Raw genomic sequence first — 25,640 nt, 5'->3', positions numbered from 1 at the left:
TTTTTTTTTTCTCTCACAGTATGGTGCTATGTTGGTATGTAAGCCAGGTTCTGATATTCTTTAATACTGGTTTAATATTCAGGCACTTTACTGCGTACAGTCCTTAAAGGTTAGCATGTGTGTAGAGTTGTTCTTTGTTACAAACCACTTTTCCACCAGGATAGAGATTAGTTTGCAGTCTGACACATTTATTGCAACTGTCACTTTTCAGCTGGATGTATGTGCAATAGGGAGTTTAAAGTGAAATTAAACTGACACATTTTATTTTTAAATCCATGATGAATTAGACACTGCTTGAACTTTCAGACCTCTGTCCTGGGAAGAATGGGTATAGCTTGCTTTTAAGAAATTCTTTTTTCAGTAAAATGTGCTGGCTCTGTATTCAATGTCCTTTCACTGTGTAGTCTTTTATGCTTTATTTTTAACAGTTTGCATTTTTTTTAACATCTTTTATGTTTAACCTAATGTTCAACTAGTCTGGAGAGAATCTCTGACCACCTAATAATTGAAATTACCTTTTTTAAACCAAGCTCTTGTCCTCCCTCTACAGGAGAATTTGCAGCGTTCAAGTAGCCACAGCACCATGGCAGCACCCACTCTGTTATTTAAGTCTTGTGTTCCTACAGTTTCTTAACATCAAAACTCTATTCTGCTCCTCAACACCTAATGTAATTTAGAAAAGATATCCATAAGCTTAAAAGTGGAGCAGAATGGAACTGCCAGTCCAACACAATGGGGAAAAAAGTACCTTTTTAGGAACCAGAATACTCTGCTGCCAGTGTTTCTCCTTCAACACAAAACACCACGTGCATTCGGAGACCCAGAGTGGCTGCCTGTGCCCTTGGCATCATTCCCAGGAGAGAGGAGAGGGCACTCGTGGTTTGACTTTGGTGCTCAGGCATGAGGGGATGGAACTGCTGCTGCAACTTAGGAGACTTGCTTTGGATGGTCTGCCGGTCGGCTTTCTCCCTCTAACAACGTATCATCAGAGGCTGAATATCTGATGAGTGCTAATTAAAAGAATCATCCTCCATTCTGCTCTTTTTTTCCTGATGTGCTCACTGATTTATGGACAATGCAGTATCCCCTTTTCATTGTATTGCAATGTCAAACACCAAAATCTGTCTATATTATTGGTTTTTATTCGGGTAAAATTAAAATTATGGGGTGATGGAGCTGGAGAAGATGTTATTCTAAAGTCAAAGAGGTTAATCTAAAGGAAAAGGGGATGCTGCTGCACCTTTTTTCAGATCTACTTTATCACTTTTTCAAAAAAAAACAAAAAACAAAAAACAACCACCAACCTTAACCTTTTTCTTTTCCAGTATTTTCTTGGTGTGTGCATATATGGCATCTTTTAGAAGGATTAGGTAAATCCTTCTTTTGTTGGTCCAGCAACAAACTGAAGTTAACAAAAATATGTGGTGAGATTGTCCTCTTCTTTTTTTCTTTTGTATCATCTGATACAATGTATTTATCAGAGATGCTACTATGGCATCTGAAGTCTGTAGAATTCCTGGTACAGACTGTGAATGGTGTATGTACCTACTTTAAAAGTTTTATTTTAAAAGAGGGTGCAGGTTAATGCCAGGTACCTTACCAATATGTAATGTTTTCATAAATGGGGAAAAAAGTTCTCAGGTTGAATTGAATACAAATACAAAACCCCCTAGAATTAGACATTCCAAAATTATGTTTTGGTACTTTTGAGAGCTTTTTTTAAAGGATTTTTATCCTGTTAACTAAACGTCCTCTGATAAGTGTGTGTATAAATGTGGAGCATCTTGTCCTAATGGCAAGTTGTTGGATTAAAACAAAACAAAACGGTACTTGCTGGATCCACGCTGACTACTTCTCCTCTCATTGCTTTCTTCCCTTTGATCTCTTCCTCCTTTACGTTCGTCTTTCCCTTTTGTACACTTTGCAAACTAGGATGAAGGGGGCGGTGTCTGCATTCAAGTGCTTTATTTTCCTGTCCTCCAGTCCTGGTTTCCAAATGGTTGGTAGCTTTCTGACAAGTTACCCAGTCAGGGAAGAAAAAAAAAAAAATCAAAGTTCTGCACATTGTTTACCTCTAGTAGAATAACTTGTGATGTGATCTGTTTGCAGAGGTCTCTGGTATGTGGTATTAAATGTAAATCATTTGTACAGAGGCAAGTCAGACCACATTAGAAAGAAATTCAAGCTCAGACAGAAGTTTTCAGAATTGAATTCATATCTGCCCTTTACTATTCCACGTGAGGCAGGAGGACTGACCTGCCCCTAGCTGAGAGGTTTTTGCCGGGGGGGGGGGGTAAATAAAATCGTGACAAATAGATGAAGGAGTTAAATGTGCATAAATGTGGTGTTCCTACTAAACGTGTGTATTGGGTGAAGACGCTGTCTTTCCCTCACTAGGAGAGTTGGACCATTTCTGTCTGCAGGAGGTTGCTCCCGGGCTGAGGGAGAAATGCACATCGGTAGTGGAACGTGCTTGTAAAACCCTGGAGCTCTGCAGTGCTGCTGGTAGTCTGATTTGTTTGTCAGTGAATATTTATAGGGACCGGACTAATCTGAAGTGGGAATTATAACTGAAATACTGTGTATTCATATTAATTCTACAAACATTAGCAAGACAGCAATAGTGAATGACTTAATAGTCACTATGAGAATGAAGTGATTCATGTTGGTACATGAGTAGAATTGATTTTGTGTACAGGATGCATTTAAAAAAAAAAAGAAAGCACAACTTTTTTCTTGTCTGCTATGGGTCTTCAGATGCTGTAAGGTTTTGTTTGTTTGTTTGTTTGTATGTTTGTTTCTTCTTGAGATTGACAAGAATTTAAATAGTAGCAATAGCCACTTTCCAGTGTGGAGAAGCTAATGAAGTGAGCAGCGGTGTGCAGACCAGTGAAATAGTGCTCACTGCTGATGAAGTGATGGAACATAGTAATAATCTAAGACAGATACTGAACTGAGATGGGAGGTGTCTAGGGACAACGTGGTCAGCAGGCAGGGGAGAATATTTACAAATACAAACTCCGAGAGAGTGAAGTCACTCTTCATTCCCCTTCCAACCCTCTCGTTGTTACACCCCGGGTATGGGCTTTGGCCTAAATTGTACATGTAGGGCATACTGGAAATTAGTATTCTTTCGAAGAAACTGTTGCCAGGGCATGTACATGTGGTTCAAGAGCGATTTGTTTCACAGAGCTTGTTTAAAAACCCTAGTTTTGTTCCACAAGGTTATGCTAGCAGAAAACTGTTCTGCTAAAATACAACTGTTAGGAATTTCATTCTATCTTTGCTTAAACAAACATTTTTGTGATGATTCATTACCCATTAGTCTACAATATGCTTCTTGAGCCCATAGGAAAAGCACAAGGAAAACTGCTATCCTTGTCCATGCAAAGCACTTTATAAGTAACACGTGATTTTTGTTTTGTTTTGTTTTGTTTTTTAACTGAGGTTTGTTTGTTTTGTTATTTTGTTTCTCTGTTTTGTTTTTTTTCCCTGAGGAATGTGCAAGTTGTTTGGCTGCTGTTTAGAGAAGTCCTTTCAGGATGCATTTCTACTGGCTTTCACATTTGTTTGTCTCCCTCCAGCTAGCTGTAGTAATGTGTGTTTGTCTTTGAAAGGTCCCACTTAATCCTCATGCAAAACTTTGGAGTAAATTTGGTTTGTAAATAATTGAATTTTTAAAAATCTTTTCCTTTAGGAATTACTCTGGATGTCTTGCATGCCTTCAGAATCAGTCTTAACAGTGCCCTGTAGATGTTTAGTGAATGGGGAGAGGAGTAGACAAGCACTGAGTGCCCCATATAGAATGAAGGAAGTAGACTGAAATGAAATGACAGCTACGTTCATGTTGATCACACCAAATTTCTTAAGCTTCTCTATGATGTCCCAACCATATGTCCATGCCATAGCATGGAACTGTTGGTACATATTTTGTTTGTGTGTGTGTGTTAGAACATACTTCTAGACAGTCATGTTGCTTTTAGCTCTGCAGTATTTAATATCTAATAAAATATTTTCAAAACTGCCACTATATAATCTACACACACACACACACACACACACACACACACACACACACACACACACACACACACACACACACACACACACACACTCTTCTGCACCCCTCTTCTGCACCCTCCCCCTGCCCTTTCTTTTCCATACAGATAGAAGAGACCTGCAGAGTTATCTGCTGCCACTTCCCCATCAGTACATGGTTATTTCCTATGGTGTATTTGCTGGAACTGGAACATCATAGTGGATCTTAAACCAAATAGTATGAATGTAGAGGCCTGATTATTTTCAAAGTAATTTCCACATGAGTTAAATCCTAAATGGCCCCAGATTCAGTTAGTTTATTAGTCATTTATTTTTCATTAAACTCACATAGGTCATTAAATGAATCCACTTCTGCTTTTTATGCTTACCTAAAGCATCTTTTCTTGTCCTTGAATGCTTTAGCAGCTGATGATGATGCAGACTATTTGAGGCCAAATACTACCATCTTATCATAGCCTCTCAACATCACGTAGAGTAATCTGTGCTCATGAGAGGCAGAATTTGGCCTTTATAACAAAATGAACGAAATGCTAACTGATGATAAATATCATGTCTTCCCACAAATGCCCCAGTAGGGAAAAAAAACACACTGAAGGTCCTACGTAAATAGGTTTGCTTCTGTGTTTGTATGGTGATCTAAATGCATTTTACAGAACATTTGGGAAGCCAGATCCGCAGACTTTACAATGAAGTCCAAGTTGAAGTTTTGATAACTGGAGGGGCTGAATTTAGGGAAGAAGCATGCAAACATTTCACATCCTTGCAGCCTATAGATTTCATTCCCTTCTTGACTGTGAGTGTACCATGTGTAGCACAAACTATTCATAGTACTGTAGACAACGTGTCTTCTATCTGTTGAAAAAATATCACCAGTAGCATAATATGACAGGCAAAGTTTCTAGGTACAGTCAAGTCCAGTTAAAAATCAGTCGCATAAATGGACTATTATGGCATCACTTTGAAGGTGCTGGGTGTTCTGTAGTTTTGTTACTCATTTACATAGAAGTTTATCAAACTTTCCATTTACTGCTGCCTTGTTAATATGCGTTTGCACTTCATATTTGTTTTGGCACACATTATAAATATCTTTTAATTAAGCTCATCAAAAGAACAGAGTAAAGCTGAATTGTTAAAATTTTTTGTTTGCCTTTAAGTTTCAAGGATGCTAACACAGAAACTAGTGAAGTCAGCACCATGACAGCAGTAAATAATTATAAAATTGTGGAATGAGGAAGCTGTTTAAAAACTGCAGAATATGGAGAATACCAAGAGTAAGTTGAAGTGAAAACTAGCACATATATTTTATTTAGAAAAGAAAGATACCAAGACCTTCTATTAAATGGTTTACATAGGGATCCCCCAAAACAGTCTTTGTAGTTTGCCAAATGATCATGTGCCTTCACAACTTAAAAGGACAACAGAATGTAAGCCAGGTGCTTTATAACTAGAGCAGTGGCTTTGGTTTACTTCTGATGCAGTAGTTTTGTATATAGCTATTACTTTAGATTGGCAGTTTTGGAGAGGGTAAACAAATGTAAAGGATCAAGGAGCTCAAAGAGTATTCCCCCAAATACCTATGATCATTTCAAAACCAGGAATTGAAGGATACCTAATTCAGTTACAGTAAACCTGCTACATGAAATCTGCTCTATTGAAAGTAAAATGATGTTCATTTAACTTAAAAGTAAATAAGCCTCCCTCCTCTCCCCCCCCCCAACACAAAGATCTTGTTAAAGAAATGTGATGTAAAGCTGTGAAGAGTCCTGAAGCTGCACCATTAGGGAATGAGACAAGATGAAAAACAAGAGCTAGTTTAGGAGAAATTGATGATATGTAGTCAAAATCCACACCGTTCAGAGCATAGAACTAATTTCTTGATCCAGAAGGTGCAGTTAGTTTTGTTTTAGGGAATATCAGCAGGTTTCCTTAGTTCTTTTTCAGGCCTCTTGCAATTTCTCAACAATGCAGGCTCCAGTTTAGTGATCACATATTCTGTTATTGCACATTAACCTTGGGAGATGATAGGTATCTTGTCAGGTGAGGGACAACAAATATGTTTGAATTTGATTTGTTCAAATTTCAAACTGTTACGTAGGCTTCTGGCAGTACGTAAATACTAGTGTCATATTTAACTTATTTGTCCATAAGGACAAAAGAATGGTTTTTGATGTTAGTGCTTTCTCAGATCTTTTCCTTTTCTTCTTTGGGATAAGACTTTGGACATAATTCTAAATTACAAAATTCTGTGTAAACGCACAGTTCATGCAAAATATCAGATTAATTTTAATTTGTCTTTGTTCCTTTTATAAATCATAGTATGATTTTTAAAAGTGTTTTAACTAACATTCCAGGACCTATCTGGCATCTTTTTACCTACCCCAAATTCTGCACTAAACGTTCACCTAAGATGATGGCTGTGTTATTTGATTAAACTGATAAAGAAACTATTTCCCTAATTTGCCAAGAGAAAGGGGGCTGATGGGAGCATTTAGAAACTTGTAAACTACCTAGGCATTTGCTTTGTAGCATCACAGCAGCAGTGTGTTCAACTCATCCAGCCTCGTTAAGAGCCGGCAGTGGCCTGTCCAGTCATTTTGTCTAGTTTGTTACCGCATCTGCAGCAGCTGTACTTTAAGCCTTGTGTGACATTTACTTTTGAGCAAGTAAAACACAAAAGCAAAAGATTATGTATTCTTTTTGTTTGGGTTTGAAAAATGGTTGATTTTTGTTTTGGATGAATGTCATTCTGTGTTGCATTTGTGTATTCACCCTCGTTGAAAAGAAAATCTGTGTGTTTGGGAGTTTAATGGAACGTTAGGAGAAGCAATGAAGCCCACCATCTGGGCACAGGTCTTGGGTCTAGGGGCAAAATGGACCAAACATAGGTGTTGGGTTATTTGGGGATGGTGGGGGGTTGTGAGGGCATAATTTAAATTAACTCTGTCTAAAATAAAATGTAAGTGCAATAAATGTGCTTTTTTATTCAAAGCTGTGAACCTTTAGAGGAAAAAAAACAAAAAACAGAAAATAAAAAACATGCACATCATTCCTTCATGAGCCTTGTGTCCCTCCTGCCTCCCCTTCCTCCCCCCTCTCCACACAACTTCTCCTCAACTGGCAGAAACCTGACAGTGGTCAACTTGCATGTTTTGGCTCTCCAAATTACGCCATTGCTTTTTTTTTCAATCTCATTTGGTGGGACTAAGGAAAGTCCTGCCACTCCTTGCCACCCTTGAAATTCCTTTGGGAGCTAGTGCTGGGGCGTGCTCCAGTTGAAGCAAGGTCTGCCAGTCTTCTAGATGAAAGAGCTAGACTGTGCGCTCTGTCAATTGTCCTGAGCACAAGGACAGCGCTCCTTGCAGCCCCTTGGCTACACCGGCGTGCTCGGGTAGCAACTTCCCTCCGCACCTCCCTGTTTCAGTTCTAGCGATGGTCTCCCAGGGCTGGATGACCTTTTCATTTAGCAATTGCAGTGCTAATCAGTCATCAGCACCCTAATTGGATCCCTTTTTTCTATGTCCAAACATACATGCAGACTGGCCACTGTTGCCTTCTGTGACTCTCCCTTGTTTTGAAGGAATAGGTATACATGTTTGTAGTCTGTTGTGCAGTAGTTGCACTGTCTCTCTTTCTCACTTGAGAGCATGCTGCTTTTCCTAGATTAGGAAAGGTGCACCAGTCTCTTGGGGGGCTTTCCACAAAAGACTCAATGCATACGCTTCATTAAAAAGTGATGGAAGGTATTGCACGCAGTAGTTGGACCCTGTGGGGGAATGAGAGAGGACTGGCTTGTTTAAAGTATATAGATAGTATATAAATCTATATCCTTTGAACTTGACTTTTTATATATATAGTCAAGGCAATGGCATTACCTCATAATACAGAGGCTTGTTTATGAAAGGCAAAGTATCTAGTAAGGAGAGGAAAGGGAAATTTCTGTACAGGTTCTGATTTTTTTTTTGGTTTGTTTCTTAGTGCAATGAAATGTATGTCCCACCAATTTAAACTCTGTGCTAACACAACATTCCTTTCAGCTGTATTTTTTTAACCACCAGAGGTTTGCAAGAGGCTTATGACTGCAAAGTAGAAGGTCCAGTCCAATTACTTAAAAAAAAAAAAAAACCAATTGTGTTAGTAGATTTCCATAGCTGCTTTTTAAAATCTACAATGGAGTAATTGTTTTGAAACTTGTATTTATTTTTTAATTCATAACAAAATGTTTATTTTCAGTTTTCTGTTACATAGGTCATGGCAACTCCCCTCTTTCCTTGTCAAGTTTCCCCTTTAATTGCCGATACAACTTATATTTCTTGTTTGTTTCCCCCTGCCCTTTACTTTTGTTGTCCCTTCATTTGTACTTTGGAGTTTTTCTCATGTAAATTTGTACAATGGGAAATATTGTCCAGTTTGGTTAGAGAGCATGGAGACTTAAAACATTAAAATTTGATAGCTGAATTCAGATTGAAGAAAACTATTTCTGTGTAAAGTTATTTAAAGAACTCTGTATTATATAAAAGGCAAAAAGTTCTATGTACTTGATGTGAATATGAGAATACTGCGATAATAAAGATTGACTGCATGGATAAGTCTGAAGCAGAAGATTATTTATGATGCAACTCACAAGTCATCATCTCCCTGATGTTCCAGAGGGGTGACCAAGGTGGTTCACTGGGAGTGAAAACAAATTTACTTTGACCTTGTTGATTTAGAACATAGGTCTGGCAAAAAAAAGAAAACATGAAATTGGTTGGGTTATTCTCCAGACAGCTCCAAGTCTTCCTTATCTGGACTGCTGCTTCCTTGAACAATGTGCTTAGCCCTAAGCCACTTTTACCTTTGCAAAATACTTTATTTCGCAAAATTTTATGTGAAATCTTATCACCAAGGGAAATTCTCCTTCACCCTAAGGAAAGCTTGGTGCAAGTTAGTCTGGGTTCTCTTCATGGCAGTTCTGCCTGCTTCTATAGAAGCTCTTATTCCAAGATACTGAAGTCTTCAGTAAAAAAAAAAAAAAAATCCTTTAAAGTTAGTTTCATCACAGTTCTAACATCCAGTATATAATTTTCCCCACTTTAATTCTGCCACCTAGTCAATAAGATGATAGGATTCTTACCTACTCAAATAAGTCAAACTTTCATCTGAATGTAGATGCCTCAAGACCTTCGAGGGGAGCACGTTGTATTTATTAAGCAAAAACAACAGAGGCTAATTCAGATTCAAATACCTCACCTCTGAAGCCTTAACTGTTCATCCCCTAGAAGTCATGTAGCATTCAAAGAAAACAAAGCACAACTTAAGTTAGAGTTTGTTTACAATTAATATTTATTGAAACAAGGACAGAAGAGCCAAAGCTGTAGTTCCAGGGATCTCACCACACAACCTGCAAGTAACACAAGACAACACTCAATCTTTTTACCAGTCCCTCTCCCACAGCCGACAGCAGGGGAAAGCCTCCTCCACAGTGGCCCTCCTGCCTTCACCAGTAGTTGAAGCTCTTAAAATTTTACAGTCATAATATGAAACAGCAGCTTAAGTGATGGGGCAATTAAATAAAAATAAGCAAAAAGCCCAACACTTAGTAGAAGGAAGAATTTTAAAGGTCTCCATCTACTAGCAGAGCATGTCTCAAAGTTGGAGAACATTGTCTATAGTATAGCATAAACCCATAAAATAGTTTAAGTGGCAGTAATTAAGCTACAACTTAGTAAAAAAAAAGTTGCAGGATTGCAGAGAGTCATATATTGCCAAAACTAGACTACCAGGACTCAAACTTTCAGCTACCCACCCAGGAAAAGTGTGTGCAGACAATAAAAGTGCAAAAACTATCTGCATTCTGTAGAACGCAGATTTGGCACATTTACCTTTGAAACTGCGTGAGTAGCTGCAGAAAGCAGGGGCACTTTTGGCAGTAGCAACAGAAAAGGAGCGTCGCAGGGTGCCATGCACTCCCTGACACCGTTGCAATCAGGTACATTAAGGAAATACAGTCCAGTAGCTGGACTGCAGCTGTGGTGGCATCTAGACTTTATCACTGTTTAAAGCGACCCAGCTGCAACGCAGAAACCGCCGCGTGAGCGTGCTTTAAGCGCTGGGCACGTGAAGTGTGGTCCCGTTCATAAGGCACCGTGAAAGAAAAGCAAAAAGAGTCCGGGAGTCTCTCCCCCGACTCCAGCGAGGGAGCGGGTGGGCAGCGCGTACCTGGGGGCTGCGGGCAGCGCCTACTCCGCGTCGTCGGGGGGGATGCCCAGCTCCTCGTCCGTCCACGCCGCGGGGTCGGGGTAGGGGAAGTGACCCTGCGGCGAGAGGCGCGGTCAGACCGGGGCCTGGACCGGACCCCCGCCCCCCGCCGCCGCCGCCGCGCCGGCCTCACCAGCACCATGTCCGAGCTGTGCCAGAAGTGCCAGAGAATCCAGAACCACATGAAGCCGGCCAAGAGCTCGCTCCGGATCACCTGCGCCCGCGTCAGCTGCGGGAACTGCCGGTACCGCGGCTCGATGTGCACCCCGCCGCCCGCGCTGCAACACACCACACCGCACCGCGACCGCACCGCGACCGCGTCACTCCCGCCCCGCCGCCGCCCCGCCCCGGCCCCGCCGCCCCCGCACTTACTGCCGCAGCCCGGTCGCGGCGCCGCCGCCGCCGCCGCCGCCGCCGCCGCCGCCGCCGCCGCCCCCGGCCCGGAGGAGCCGCGCCGCCGCCGAGCGTCCCAGCGCCGCCAGCATGATGGCGGCCGCGCCGGTACCGGCCGTCCTGCCCGCGCCCCCAATGTCACCCCGCCGCCTCCCAACAACAGCCGCAGCGATTGGCCCGCCACGCCGGCTGGCGCCTACCAACTGCGGGCGCGGAGGGGGAGGGGGCTGAGGCAGGAAGAGGAGCCGGGCAAGCGCTCTGCCCCAAGACAGCGGCCGTGACTCGGGGTCCTCTTCGCCGCCGCCGCCGCCGCCGCCGCCGCCGCCGCCGTCGTCCACGCCTCGGGGCTCCCCGGGCCTCCCCGCTGTTGGCGCAAGTGTATGCGTGCGCCCCCTACCACTGCCAGCCTTTGGGAGCGGCGCAGGCGGAACCAAGTCCTCGGCGGCTGTTGCTCTTCAGTCTGAAAAAATAACACTGCCCACAGAGGACGCACGGGAAGGAGTGCAGTGACCTTCTGAGGCAGATTTCTGTATTTCAGAACGGGGAGGGGAGAAGGCGTAGCAAGCATTATCCCTCCGTAAGAAAGGTGCTAAAAAAAGAAAAGAGCCCCTTCTTCCTCCCCCAAGGCGGACCAGTTGGTTCAGCCCACGGCGTCTGGTTGCGTAGCAACGGGGAACGGCGGGCGCTCAGGGGCGGCGCAGTAAGGCGGTGACGGCCGGCGCGCGGCCCAACGGCCGGTCGCGCGTGGGGTAACGGCCGGCGCGCGGCGCAACGGCCGGTCGCGCGCGGCGTAACGGCCGGCGCCGCCTGGGCTCAGTGCGGGCTGTCCGCGGGCAGGCTGGGCTCGGGACGCTTGGGAAGCCCCCAGGGAAACAGGGGAAAGGCCGCGCCACGGGCTGTGCCGCCCTCCACCCCTTAGCACTGGCCAGTGCCGTTGCCCGTCTCGGCTATGGCGGGGCTCGCTGGCGCCGGCTGCACCGCCTCGGCGATGGGGAACGGGCCCCGGGGCCAGAGCGTCACCTTTGTGGTCGGCATGCGGGGAGCCGCGACTCCCGCGGCTGCGTACCTGAAGGAGCACCTCATACGGGTTCTCTTCCTGCTGGCCGCCAGGCTCACCGAGGCTGTGTTCAATGTCATAGCGTTTTCCAGCAAGGTAACGCCGCCAGGGAGTGGGGGCTTTAAAGCAGTCACGGTGAAAAGGCTTTAGCGACCATAGGCAGAGCAGGGTTTGCAAATAGTGCCAATGTCTTTCTTTAAACCAGTCACTATACTTGGAACAAATATAGATGAGCTTTAGGGCACACAAGTCCTCCTTCAGATGTGCAGTAAAAGGAGCAAATTTCAAAGCTTCTTCCCAGCTGAGAACAGCTGCTCTGATTGTCATTCAGCTGAGAATGAGAAAGGCCTGTAAAGTATAGGGAATGTCAGCGGTGGGGGAATTGATAAGGCAGCTGTCTTTGAGGGGAAAAAGATGTACAGTTTACAGTGCATATGTAGGTTGTGGAGAGGCTGCATGAGCTTTTCCAGCCCTACCTGACCACAGAAATTTTATCATAGGAAGTGGGGAATTCTTTCATTCCTTACTGTAGAGGATCATCTCGGGAGGTACAGAAATACTAAATACAGAATCTCACATCTGTTCCATGTTAGAAAAGAATGGCATGTTTGAATGGAGGTTTGGGGTTTTTTGTTTTTTTGTTTTTTTGCATAGGTGTTAAAATGGTGCAACTGCTTGGTCAGATGTTCACTCTGTAGTGTCACCGAAGCAGCAGCCTGGATTAGATCCCTGCACTTTGAGAATGGCATGGATGCTGCAAGTGGCTTGGCTGTGGCATTTGAAGACCCAGACTGTGAGGAAGTGTATCTGCTCACCAACATGCTCCCAGAGCAGGAATCAGAGGAAATCTGTCAACTTCTTGCAGAGAACAAGTTGCATCCAGTACATGTTGTATGCCTTTTGGGAGATTCAGATGATTATGAAAGAGGCAAGCAAAAAACAATGGAAAAAGTAGCCAGACAGTCTGGGGGATCCTTTCAAGTGATCAGACTCCCTCATACTGCTTCTGAAAAGGTATGCCACTAATAGAAGATTGCCCAAAAATGAGTTCCTCCTGAATCTTTATTAGATGGCATTTCACCAAGTAGAACTGGTGAAGAGGAAGTTTTCTATAACTCTCTAGAAAGGTAACCTTATTTTGCCTGGCTGTTTATGAGCAAAGTTGTCTGTGAACAAAGTTTTAAAATAGATTTGGCATCTCTGTGACAGGCTATACCTGAAATCGCAAGTTGGTATTATCCACCCTTCTAAATGTGCACTGCTCATTCCTTAGAGCCCTGCTTGGGAGGAAAGGGAGCAGTTCATGTAGCTCCTGCACAACAGGCATTGTGACCAACGTTTTGGGGTCAAATTCAGTTATATCTTGGTTTAGCTCCATTTATTTCTGCTGAGCCAGATTTGGCTTGTAAAGTGATTTCACTGAGCTTTACAGACCAGCACTTGGAAAGAGGTGACACTGACAGGTGGAGGTGAAGATCCTGAAGGAAAGAAAGAACAAATGCCTTGTTCAGTTTCATATTTTCTTTGCTAGTTGACTGTACAGCTTTGCCTCCATCCAGTTTACCATGATTCATGGATTTTATTGTTGTTTTACCCATCAGCAGGGGTGGCTGAATACTGCCTTTTAAATAAATAAATAACAATATCATGTAAATCAGTTAACACTCTGAACTGCTACAACTAACAATCCTCAGTGCTGATATAGCATGGGTTTTGCATGTCCACCCTGTGGGCCTCCTTGTAGTTAAGGCATTTTAAGTTCCCTCCTTTTCACGATCTTGTAACAGCCCTAAGGCAGTTTCAGCAACAGTTTACAGGAAATCATGGGAAACTATTCAAGCATTTTTTTTTACTTAATACATAATTAATGCAATGTAAGTTTATATTTTTCTATAAAAGTTGAATGCTTTATTATAAAGTTCATTGTTTTGTTGTCAACTCAGTCTCCCCTGTCCCTTGTGTTTCATTTTTCTCTCATAGTCCCCTTATTCTTCCCTGAGTCATTGTTCTCAAATGTTTCACATGCTGCTCAGCTGTCAGGTCCTTTCTCCATCCTCCTGCCCAGGCCACATGGTTCCACTGGTATTTTTGACCTCTAAAGGCAACTTTGTCTTCCTAGACTGAATCCTCACCTTGGTTCTGCCTTAACCTTGCAACTCTTGCTTGTTTGGAGAGTTTGGATACCTGCATAAGGAGCTGGTTGCAGAAGAGCCAATGTGCATGTGACCGCTGGCTGTCCATAAACTACCATTTGAGAGCTAGGGACAGATTGACCGGGAGGAAACGAAGGGCGTTGATACTCCTATGTTAGTGCTGAGCATGTGCTCCTGGTGATGTGAGAGGCAGCCCCAGAACCCCCCACCCTGTCTCCATTCTATTGCAGCTGTGCCTTGTCCTGAGAAATTGGTGTATTTTTCAGCTTCAAAGCTCTATACGAAAATCAAGTAACTGAGTGCCATAATAATCACTAAGAAAGTAAACTACCTGATTTAAAAATCTCATGCCTAGTGCCTCCTTCAAAATTGAACAAAATGATGATAAGATTTGAGATGGGCCAAAAATTAGTATCTATTAGAGCTTTGAGTGTACTTGAAATGGCACTTTGTGGTTTGAACATGCCTGATCATGACTGAAGAAACAGTGGCTCATCTGCTACATATCTGGCAGCTGAACAGAAAGAAGGTGAAACACAAGGGTTTTTATCATATAGTTCTTACATTTTATTTTCTTAATATTCCTTCTTTTAAATCTTGATTTCTTAAAATAGGAGAGAGTACTTGTGATAAGCTTACAAATAAATTGCATAGAACAACAAAGGACATGATGTAAGAATTGAAACACAAATAGAAGTAACATACTGGAATGTAAATTTCACTTTTATAAATAATATTCCTGTTTACGGATTTAGGAACAGAAATCATGTTCATCTTCTGCTTCCCTCTCCTCCTTCCCCCCTCCAGATAAGCTCCATGTCCATCTCACATGTCCAGTGTTGTCACACCACTAGTAAAGATCCCTGTGGCTCTTTGCTGTCAGGATGTCCAGCAACAGAGTAAGTTCAAAACCTGTAGATGGATCACTTTGATATTGCAGAGAAGAAAAAAAGCTAGGAAACCAAGACAGTTCTTGGGGGAGGAGGACTCCCAAGTGGATTTAGTTTGGGTTCATTGCAGCAACATGCAGAAATTCTGTTGCCAGGGCCTTCATTATTTCTTGGATTTCTGTTTTCCACAGCTTTCCTGTTTGCATGTGGAGCCCATATATGCTTGGTATGCCCTTGATATCCTCAGTACAAGGAAGTTTAATCCATTCATCCCCAAAGGCTTCTGATTTCATGAGGGGAGCCCGTGTGCTGGCCAGGAGAGAAACCGATGGCTATTACTATTCGGGCCACATTGTAAAAGAGGTGAAGGTAGGTGTTTACCAGGAACTAAGCTCATAAAAGGCTCTCCCTAGGTTCTGTGTGTCTTTTTTCCTGTCCTTTCCCATCCCTCCCCAGCTCTGTGACCCTGCTATAGGTTGTACAACGTACTTCATAACCGCATTTTTCTCCCCACATCCTATTTCATCTATTTTCTGATGATTGGCTGTCTACAGTGAGGAGTCCTGCAGGCAGAAGCAGCTTGGAAATCAATCCACTTCAGTGGTTACAATGAGTTTTTGTTCAGAAGCACTCAAACAAAATAGGCCCATTATATCCCTATTGTCTATTTTCACCTAGTGTAGCAGTAAAACTAAAAAGCATTAATAATGGTAATCCAAAATGTCTGCCTCCAGGGACTACATCCTCCTTGCTGGACTGAGAGTTTTCATTATTTTCTTCCTTCTGTGTTCTTGGGATTTGTGAGGTGATCTAGGATGCCAGACAGAAAATGGCCCCTGCAGCTCTCTCTAAAAAATCCAGTTAATTTCCCAGTTCACAGGTTAGTTAAACAAACAGTGATGCTAGTATAGCTAAGGGTGGCTGTAAACTCCAGCGGAGGGTGGAACAGATATAGACGGCTGAAGACATGAGTGACTTTCGCTGGAGTAGGGGCCAACAGCATTATTTGTGTAAGTGCACTTATAGATATGCAGAGGGGGTGAGATTTCAGTCATGGAATCTCTGCCCCACACCCAGTGCTGGAGGCTTAAATGAGAGCAGTAAAATTTATGGAATTTAGGATATTTTACTGGGTTGTAATCCTTTTGATCACCACGTAACTAACTAACTGCATCATACACAGCAGTTTATTTTGGTTACTCTTTTGCTGATGGACTCGTAGGGATCTTCCTTAGCATGCCAATTGTTCCTCTGAGCCAGATAAGCCTACTAAGGTCTAAGTCCGAAAAGAAAGGAAGAGAAGGCTGTCAGCCCCTTAAGTCCCAGCTTTTTAATTACTATTAAAGTTCAATATGGACACAATACAATGAAAAACCTGGTGGAGGAGGAACACTACATTCACAGATCACGTTCTGCTTCTTGGGATTTCTGCCACTTCCCTCTTAGCACTTATGTTTGGCTGTTAATTGGGCCCAGATGTCTGTCTTGCAAACTGCATGTTTTACTCTTGTAGGGCTCCAGGGAATGCTTTCTAATTGAGTTTGACAAAAGTCGCACGTTGAAAGGCAAGGTACAGCTTCGCCTGCAGGAAACGCCTCTGTACAACATTCTTCACTATGAAGATGCCAGACAACAGCCGCTTGCTCCAGGAGACAGGGTCTTAGCACCATGGGAGGCTAAAGCTAAACGCTTTGGCCCAGGCACTGTGTTAATGGTTATGGAGGACAAGGAGGCACATTTAGGTACGAGGTATTGGCTTTCCTATTAGTGCTAGACTCACCACAGTTGCTAGCCACTATACAGAAAAGAGAACAGTCTCAGCTGTGGAGAATTTACCAACTGCTGCTTGGTTTTTCTTATTCTTCTCTTTTTTGTTGGCACTAAGCAGCCTGTTCTTTTTCAGTGCCAGAATTAATGCTGCTCCTAGAATTAGCCCTTGTTTTGTTCTGTGAATGGAGACTTTTTTTAAAAGTATGGGGGGGGGGCAGTCCTCCTGACACAAAGAGAAAAATGTTCTTGGCCCTCTTGAGTACTGACCTGATTATCTACCTGTTAGTCTAGTTTCCAGCTTCGTGCAGGGTAAAATCCTGGCTCACTGTGACCAGTGAGAGTTTTGGTACTGCTGTCCACCTGTTGTCTCTTAGTAGGAAGTTCAAGAGAAGGTCAAATCTTAAACCTATAAAGAAAAACTCATTTAAGTTGTTACAAAATTGTGTGTAGCACAAGCTGCTGTTTTATCACCTGGCTCCTAAGAGAGAAAACACACAGGCTGACATGTTTCTCATACATTCTTTGCCGTTCTGTTTTGTTTAATACATAGCACACAACAGAAGAGGAGTGCTTGTGAATTTCTGGAATGGGCAGACTAAGGAGGTAACTTCTGACCAAGCTCTGCGGATCCCTCTGCCCTTAAGTGAACGCATCATCCTAGAACTGCAGATGCCTTTAGCAGCCAGGCAGATGGTGATAGCTTCAAGTTCAGATTATCCATACATTGTGGCACCAGGTTATAGAGCCTCAGGCCATTGCGGACAGAATCACTTATACCTGGACTACTGGCCAAGGGGTCTGTGTTTGATTCAGCCATGTGCTAAGTGCAGCTATAGGTGCATGTCACTTCCCCATTGCTCCCTTGCAGCCTGGGCACCCACACAGCCTACAGGGAGCAAAGTACAACAGGAAGATGCCCTCATCCCAGGAACAAACTTGACTAAAGAAGAGCTGAACAGGAAAATAGAAAAGCAGCTGTCTGAAGAGAAGATCTGCATTTCAGAAAGTGTTTCCAGAGAAGAAGACAAAGAGGAAGAGAAGAGACTGAAGACTGAAAATGTTCCAAAAGATGTTCAGTCTTGTATGGAAGAGGACAATGAGGTTATAGAACCTAAGAAGGTAACAAGTGCCTCACACCAGCTCTTGCATTAATATGTGGTCTGATACTTGTGTAGTTTCTGCATTGTTACCTTATGTTTTCTGCTTTTGGTACTGAAAAATTACTAGAAGTTTTGGACTTGACGCTTATCCATGCCCACTAGAGAATGGAGAGACTTGGCTATCCATTGTCCTCCTGATCCTTTGATCTGGAAAAGCATTAGAAGCTGCCATTCTTTGTCACTGGCTGGAGTAGACTCCTAGAAGCTCTTACACAGGTGCAGAATATCAGAAGTGTTAGCATAGCCCAGTCCCTTTACATCCTGCCTCTGTGTAAACGAGGTAAAGGCAGGAAAAGGTGTCAGAGAAGAAGACTTTACACCAGATAAGCGTTACAGTAAGGACTGCTCCATACCAAGGCAGTCCCTGACATAATACTATTAAGATATTTCTCCACCTATAACAGAGTTGCCATCTCATCGAATCAAAGACCAAGAGAGACTTCTGTGATCCTCAATAGTTGATTTGCACTTGTGAATGGGTAGTGGATGAGGATCAGTTAGGAGGAGGTTAATGTGCACCAGCTATTGCCAAGCTCTTCTGTATTGCCCTGCAATGGTTGGAATCTCCACCCCGGCACCTGCTGGGAATGCGGCTGTCTTTCAGCCAGAGCATCTCTGGCTTCGTCTCTTCTGTGCCAGTTTGGACCCTCCCAGGCAGTAAGACTGCCAGTTGTTAGGTCATCTAAAGATGTGGACAAACCTAAGAAGTGATCAGAAATTACTATATCCAAGTTCTTTGTTCCTTTAATAAAGAACTTTCCCTTCCACTTTTTTTATTCTTTCTCAAGCTTCAGTTGCAACGCAGCAGCTTATGTTGTAAGTTCATGCTCCTTTTCATATCAGGTTTGGATTTTGATAGCATTTCTTATTGTTTCTAGCATCCTCAGAGGGAGATGGCTCATGCTATGGTCAATACTGCTGTCAACACAGAGAGCTGGTTAATGGAGTCAGTACACAAGGAAGAAGCAGACAGCAGACAGCAGGAAGACAATACTGAGGCTCATCTTAAAGATGAACATGGTGCTGAAATTGTAGCTGTTTTATACAACTATAAGTTTTGCCACACAAAACCAGTGCAGTGGGCCATCATGTCTAAGGTCTTTTCTGTTGCTCTAGTTCTTGATGCTTCAAAAGAAAAATGTCATGTCATGCCAAATATTGCCAGCATAATATAGCAATATTTATTTTCCAGTATTACTAGTAGCATGGTTTGAGGAGTTCACCTTCTTCTCAATATAGAAGTAGTCTCAGATGGAAGTTGGGCGTATTTTGGCTTTTACAGCTACTACGGTGGCAGCTTTGGGGTTTTATCTTAAAGCTCACTATAAATATTGCTAATCCTAAAATTTTCTTGCCTTTAAAAATTCATCTGTAATATCAGCTATATTACTGCTTATGGCAAAAGATTTTGCCAGGACTGTTCTTCAGGAAACACTCATTCTCTTCTTTCTGCTGAAAATTACTGCTTTATAATGTCATCAAGTATACTTTTGTTCCCTTATCATTCAAAAGGGATTGGATCATGATTTTAAAAAGCTTTTAATCAAACCTACTCTAATCAGTACTCTTCTCATTTAAGCTATCTGTGTGACAAATACAGGCCTTTTAATAAGGACTCTAAAAGCCTAAATCTTTCTCCAGCTGTTACTGCTTTTGTACGATTCTGTGTAGCTGGTGTTAGAGGGAGAATGGAAAGTGGAACAGAAGTGTGCATGTTTCCTCCCAGCTGGCATTCCAGTGTCACTACATGCAATGACTGCTGCTCAGGTCTGCGCTGTCTTTAGCAGAAAGGGGCAAGCAAGCTCAGCCTGTACTCTGAGTTACCCAAAAGCTATGTAACTGTGTTAGCACAGTGCTGCATCCAAGCTTATTTATCCTGTCTCTCAGCAGGATTTAAAGCCCAGGCTTTGCATTATCAAGAAATTCATGACTTTTGTTTCATAGCATTGGCAGAAGCTCATGTCTGTCTGCAAAATACCATGTAAATAACCCCTTAGAATTAGTAGCTGCAAGTGAAGTCAGTGATCTGTGTTGTCAGGTAAAACTCTTGCTTACTTGTAATGGTAAGCTTATTTTTTGAAAGCTGGGACCTGTTCTGTGGTGATTAAAAATATCTCACTTCCTCATAGAAAAATGTTGGTACTTAGTTTTAAGTGTCTTGCTTGAATACATTTTATGCGATCTTTTGTTCTATTTGCTTTGTTTTTGTAAACTGTCTATAACCTGGTATGTCCTCAATTTGTCTGAAAGGTCTCTTTGAGTCCAAAGTGGCAGAAACTCCAATCCAGCATTCACAGAGGAGCCCTTCCATGAGAACTAGCGCTTTGGGTCCTTTCAGGCGCCAAAGTTTCTTTGACCAAGTAGATCGATCGCTAAAGACAGACAGCCTGACCATCAAATCAGCTCTACGTGTGCAGAGACCACACAGTACCTCCAATATGCAGGCTAAGAGATCCACAAATCTTCTAAATCTTGTAAAAGAAAAGGGCATTACAGTAAGTATTGGGTCCCAGCCAGTTTTTAGCTATTAGGATTTATGTCATGTGTTATTAGAACAATGAGAATATACTCTCAATTGATATCTTTCTAAAAGGTATTTTTAAAATTATGCAAGCATAGCATAATGGATATGCATAATAGAAACATAAGGTTTCCACTTAGGAATCAGTGTTGTACAGGAACAAGGCACTTCTAGTATTATTACTTAGCGCTTTGATAGAGTTTTTCATTTTAGATCCTTTCTAACTAATCATTTCAGACAGCTCTTCAAGATAGGAAAGAATTATTCCATCTTTACAGATACCGAAAGCAAGAAAGAGAAAGGCTAGCTGGCCAGCCGAATCCCGTAGGGAGAGTGCATGTCAGGGCTGGGATGGGAACCTCAGGACAGTCCTCTATCTGCTAGATAACACCATTCTTCCACCTGCTTTCATTCTGTCTTTGATCTTTCCATCTGTAAGTTCTTAAACACAAAAAACCACCCATGAGGTGCAGTTTTTGCAGAGAAATAGCAATGCACTGAAGAACAAAGATACTTACTGCCTCTATGAAGCCAACAAGATCAACTTGTTAAGAAAAATCAGTCTAAATGCTACATGAGACTGACAGGGACGGTCAGAATAAGAGGGAAGACAGCGGGCATTATTTGAAGATCCAGAGGTGTTTCCCAGCTTGTAGCACTAGAGATATCCTGAGGAAAGAGCTGGAAGGAGCTGTTCATTTTGCAAAGGAGTGGCTAACAGCAAGGATATACTAATTGTGGCTGGGAGTTGAAGAAGGGAGAATTCACTCTTGAGAGCAAAATAATTTGGGGAAGCTTGTTCTAGCCCCAAACAGCTCTAGCAGTGTAAACTGAAATGCATGTCGAAGGTTTGCTGATTAAGTATAGGATGTTTCCTTGCCACTTCCCTCATAGAGGGCTTTGTGAGGAGTACAGAGGAAATAAAATAAATATTGTGCTATGACTGAAGAGAAGCCTTGTGAATGCTACTTCATCTCTTTACACAGCAAAGTGCATTTACAAGTGCCAATTAGGAACACTGCCTAGCACTAAAATGCAGCTATTTCTGAAGAAAACACAAGCACTGCTTGACTGTAGGTAGAAATCTTAGGCAACAGGAAGTGAAGAATTAGTACACCTGCACAGAACTTCAGGATGATTTTGCGTTTGGCCAATGAAATCTGATAAGGAATCTTTAATAGAATTTGTGGTCAGGACATGTATTTTCCATCTAATCCGGAAGCTGACACAAAGAATAGACAATTTTAAGCACTGGCACAGCACTGGAACAACTGGATCAGCAATGCCTACTGACCTGTGAAGAATGCTTAAAATATTTGGATTTTTCAGCCACCCCTTTGTTGATTAAGCCTAATCTTTTGTAAGGGTTTTATCATCAGCCCAGCCTTTTCATCAGTGGCAAGTGACAATATAGTATCCACATGGCAGTATGGCTTCCAGAGCTCAGGAATGACATTAGAAGACTCAAGCTATCCTGGTTGTGTAGCTTTGCCAGTTTGCATTAGAAAAATACATTGATGAGATTAAGGGCTTAGTTGTTGGGTGTGTGTTTTTTTTTTTTTTTTTTTTTTTCTTAGAAATCAATCCTTAACAGTGCATCTGAAGAAAAACAGAAAGAGGTGGACTTTAATGAAGTCAAGATTGAGCACAAAAGGCAGCAAGAGGAACAGAGGCAGCTGAAGAGGGAGCAGCAGCAAAAGGCAGATGGTGTCCGACGCCAGCTGCTCAGGGACAACCAGAGGTAACGATGTGGGAGGGAAGGCAAAGAAGAATCAGAGAAGCAGATGGAAGATTTTAGAAAAATCGAGCAGCTAACTGGTTCCTTGTAGCAAATATCACATGGTTGATAATGTCTGCTCCCTAGTGCTCTTAGTCTCTGAATGTCACACATTGTGCTTTATGCTAAGTCTTTGCGTGGCGGTCTTGGTGATTCACTAATGGAAGAAAAATTATGTAAAATATTTTTTTTAAAAAAAGAAAGTAACATACCAGCCTAAGGTATGGGTCAGTGGGCATGCATGGTCCCATAGCCTTTTGCATTAGCTCCAAGGGCAAATTCTCTTCATCCTCAGCCTCAGTCTTTTTGCATCCCAAACCCCTGTTCCCTGACCACAGCCCCACAGTCCCTTTACTCCTGGCCCATCCTTGCCCTGGTCACCAACCTCCTTCTATCTCTTCCATGGCCTCCACGGCTCCACTATCCAGACAGTCTGACTGCCACAATCCATTCCCCTCATTCCTGGTCTTCAGGGCCAAGAACACATGGCCACATCAGGCTGTGTAGTCAGGTGAACAGATGACTGCAGAGAGCTGGCACCAACCCATTTTTGGTTTTTGCCAACTATGTTCAGGACACAGATTTAACACTCATAACCTAACAAAGCTTCCTGGAATATTAGCTCACCACAGGTTGTCAGAACGTCTGATTTGCATCTTACGCACTCCCCCCCCCCCTTTCTTCCTGAGAAATTTGAGCGATTTTGTTTTGGAAACAGGCAGCGATTGCTTCAGAGAACATTGCAAGGGCTGGAGAAACAGCAGGAGCACAAAGACAGAACTTTCCAGCACATAGCACTGCTCCAAGCTGCCATAGCAGAGAGGAGCAGGAAGGAATCCTCCCTGCTAGAGGAGGACAGGAGAAAGGCAAGTCAGAGGCTGCAGTTCTTAAAGACACAGCATTTGGAGAGAGAGGCGTTTTTGGCAGAACACAATGAAAGGAGCTTTGAACAAGAGAAAGACAGGCTGGTAAGGGCTCTTTCACAAATGCTTTTCCTGGACATTTGTGTTTCCAGCAGTAGTACCATCTAGAATACGTATTTTTCACCTGTTTTCTATCCAATATAATTATCATTTGGAGATGCAAAAACAGGGTGACATTTTTTAAACACACACATGCATAAAGTTGAGAAGGAAAATTCCCCATCTCTGTGGTAGAAGTCATCTTTCTGTATGCAAGGGATGAATTTCCACAGATGACACCCATGTGGGGAACTACATATCAATTCTATACAACAAGCTGGTTACAGCGAATTCACTATTATACCTATTTCTAAGTTCTGCCAGTAATATTTGTAGATTAAATTAAGCATGAAAGCTGGCTATACAATAGTAAATGTCTCTTCTCTAATTATTTTTATGCAGGATTTGCTCAGGAGCAGAATACAGTCACAGCAGGAAATATGGGAACAAGAATCACAGGAGCAGGACAGGCAGCAAAAGCAGCACCATGCTGCCAAAAGGAGAGTGTTCCAGAGCAGAGACCATTCCCACCAGAAGAGGGAAGAGGAGGGCCAAAAACACTGTGACCTCCAGCAGTACCTCAGAGACCAGAACCTTTTGATGCTCCGGACATCACTACTAGAGTGAAGAAGCTGCAGTGTGGGTAAGCAGGTCCTCGAGCATTTCACAAACCTGCTCTGCATCTTATAGGTGTGAGTCAGTGCACTGGAGCTCAGGAAACAGTGCAGTTGTAACAAGCAAAACTACAGTTCCTGCAGAGATCTTATAGCTTCCTTTTCTTGCAGCCAGAGTGCATTTTCACTGCTCTGTCCTTTGCAAGCTTTCCACTCTGCAGGAACTAGTCTAATCCACCCATTCAATGTGTAGACCCCCCCCCAACTCTGTCTATTATGTCTTATATGTATTGAGTGACCAAACTGACAGACCCAACTCTGCAACCAAGAGCTAAGTTGGTATTTAATTATAGTGTTCAGTTCCTGCCCCAAAGGCAGTCCCCATCTGGAGGGGCCTAGCTTTCTCCATAGGACTCCAAAGAGTCAGCACCTGTAGTGTTGGGTTCAGGTTTGAGCCTGGTGAAAGAAAACATCATGGGAGCACTCCAGAGGGGAGCAACAGAGGAGCTAAGAGTTACAGAAGCCATTCAGAGAAACAGCACAAGGCCTGGAGCCTGGCAGATGGACATCAGGCTATAACTGATTTCAAGCTGCAAATGACAGAGACACGAATTTGTTAAGTAAGGGCCTCCCACTGTCAAGGCCCACTCCCTGAAGTGTGCAGGCCACTCCCCTAGAGGAAGAATGACTTATGTGTAACTCCAAAATGCAAAAATATGTTTTTTGGTGAAAAGCCACCAGTTCTAGGCATTGTGAGGAAGAAAATATCTGTACTTCTCTGAAATGTGCCTGGAGAATCACTGAATCCAGGGGCAGGCTTTGGGGGTCTGATATGTTTTACCTGTTGCCCCACCTTCAGGCTTGTCTACAAAAGCAGAAAGTTTTAAGCTGGGGAGAGTGTCAGGAAGGCAGTGAGACAGCTTTGCAAGTAGAGTGTCTGTTCAGAGTAAATCAGCTTGACATGCACCATGAATAAGTGAGGAGAATGCTACTAAGACAAATATTTAGATAAATTGAAAGGTAAGTAGACAAATTGTACCACAAACCGTGGTAGCCAGTAGCAGTAGCCAAGATAGGAGAAGGATTCCCCATTCAGGCTACAGCTACAAGCTGGCATCCAGGATGCAACTAGCTCCCCCAATTGTGTAGAAGCATCACTCACTTTCCTTAGTGAAGCATGCAGTTATCAGCCACTCCCATGGACAAGCTATCACCTTCTCTCCCACAGAAGGGAAACAATAAAACACACCAAGAGCCAGCTTTATACAAGAGTAAAGGAGAGAAGAGCTTTTGAATGCATTGCACTCTGATTAACAGAGGCAACTTCATTCACAAAGGAATAGGAAGGTTATGGATGTCACATCCTCAAGTGCTATCCTTCTTTCCCATGTCATTAGCAGTATAAAGTACAGCAGCTGTGTCCCAGAGAATGCTATCATCAGCTTTGGGTAGCCAAAATTTAACTGTTTCATTTTGATGTTATTCTCACAAGTAGTTAGGAAATGAAAATGGACATGGCACAATGTATTTAATGGACCACTCAGAGCCATATAAAAAGGCGTTCTTAGTTCCTACAGAAGTATGCTAAATACAAAGTTTATATAATGCTTGAGACACTGTTTTAAATAATGCCCAGAACCAAACAATACAAGAATTAAAACGCTATTGCCTGACATTTTGTGTACACTTAGAAACATATAACACTATATCCACACAAGTAGCTTCTCTTCTTTGCTTACCCATCTGAAAACATACTACTGCAGAGCCCTTGTGCCACTGCAGTTTCATGAAAAATGTATCTGGAAATATATTTAGTATTAAAATATTTCCCATCATTCACAGACTGTTTCTTACTATTAACATAAGGTCATGAAATCATTTTAAGAATACCATTAAAATGACTGTAAGAGGCACAAATTAGCTCAGTGTTTGGCTTTAACTATTTCATTTTGATAACATTCATACGTTTTCCATCCATTAATGAAAATGCATAGACTCCTTGTTTTGTAAGCTACCAGAGACAAAAAACCAAGCATTTCCATGTTAG

The 25,640-nt window shown here is 42.6% G+C and overlaps 3 protein-coding genes across 3 annotated transcripts in view; 2 read left to right on the top strand and 1 right to left on the bottom strand.

Annotated features, from left to right (window-relative positions):
* BRAF (B-Raf proto-oncogene, serine/threonine kinase) overlaps nucleotides 1-8,645 on the top strand; it is an 86,244-nt gene extending 77,599 nt beyond the window's left edge. Inside the window, exon 19 of the mRNA XM_064514235.1 lies at nucleotides 551-8,645. Within this exon, the coding sequence (XP_064370305.1) occupies nucleotides 551-573 (23 nt within the window). The 3' untranslated portion in view covers nucleotides 574-8,645. The remainder of the gene's footprint in view (nucleotides 1-550) is intronic.
* Nucleotides 8,646-9,357: 712 nt separating this feature from the next.
* NDUFB2 (NADH:ubiquinone oxidoreductase subunit B2) lies at nucleotides 9,358-10,866 on the bottom strand. The gene is made up of 4 exons (XM_064514227.1): nucleotides 10,669-10,866; nucleotides 10,430-10,574; nucleotides 10,258-10,352; nucleotides 9,358-9,439 (listed from the first exon to the last, which is right to left on the bottom strand). Exons 1-3 carry the CDS (start codon nucleotides 10,779-10,781, stop codon nucleotides 10,278-10,280), a joined length of 333 nt encoding a protein of 110 aa, XP_064370297.1. The 5' UTR covers nucleotides 10,782-10,866; the 3' UTR covers nucleotides 9,358-9,439; nucleotides 10,258-10,277.
* Nucleotides 10,867-11,322: 456 nt separating this feature from the next.
* Nucleotides 11,323-25,323, top strand: LOC112995043 (uncharacterized). The gene is made up of 11 exons (XM_064514211.1): nucleotides 11,323-11,842; nucleotides 12,401-12,760; nucleotides 14,707-14,798; nucleotides 14,981-15,158; nucleotides 16,303-16,531; nucleotides 17,110-17,678; nucleotides 18,598-18,739; nucleotides 19,970-20,214; nucleotides 21,818-21,981; nucleotides 22,736-22,985; nucleotides 23,382-25,323. The coding sequence occupies exons 1-11, from the start codon at nucleotides 11,639-11,641 to the stop codon at nucleotides 23,604-23,606; spliced, it is 2,658 nt and encodes an 885-aa protein (XP_064370281.1). The 5' UTR covers nucleotides 11,323-11,638; the 3' UTR covers nucleotides 23,607-25,323.
* Nucleotides 25,324-25,640: the final 317 nt, after the last annotated feature.

The sequence above is a fragment of the Dromaius novaehollandiae genome, chromosome 1, assembly GCF_036370855.1.
Source record: "Dromaius novaehollandiae isolate bDroNov1 chromosome 1, bDroNov1.hap1, whole genome shotgun sequence".
Taxonomy (NCBI): Eukaryota; Metazoa; Chordata; class Aves; order Casuariiformes; family Dromaiidae; genus Dromaius; species Dromaius novaehollandiae.
This window is presented reverse-complemented; position numbering and strand designations above follow the sequence as displayed.

Excerpts from the sequence above, each read along its gene's own strand:
- NDUFB2 (XM_064514227.1), bottom strand. The coding sequence starts at position 10,781 with ATGCTGGCGGCGCTGGGACGCTCGGCGGCGGCGCGGCTCCTCCGGGCC. Across the intron at positions 10,575-10,668 it reads GCCGCGACCGGGCTGCGGCA|CGCGGGCGGCGGGGTGCACA; the intron begins GTAAGTGCGGGG and ends GGTGTGTTGCAG. Across the intron at positions 10,353-10,429 it reads ACAGCTCGGACATGGTGCTG|GGTCACTTCCCCTACCCCGA; the intron begins GTGAGGCCGGCG and ends CTCTCGCCGCAG.
- LOC112995043 (XM_064514211.1), top strand. The coding sequence starts at position 11,639 with ATGGCGGGGCTCGCTGGCGCCGGCTGCACCGCCTCGGCGATGGGGAAC. Across the intron at positions 14,799-14,980 it reads TCAGGATGTCCAGCAACAGA|CTTTCCTGTTTGCATGTGGA; the intron begins GTAAGTTCAAAA and ends TGTTTTCCACAG. Across the intron at positions 17,679-18,597 it reads AGGTTATAGAACCTAAGAAG|CATCCTCAGAGGGAGATGGC; the intron begins GTAACAAGTGCC and ends TATTGTTTCTAG.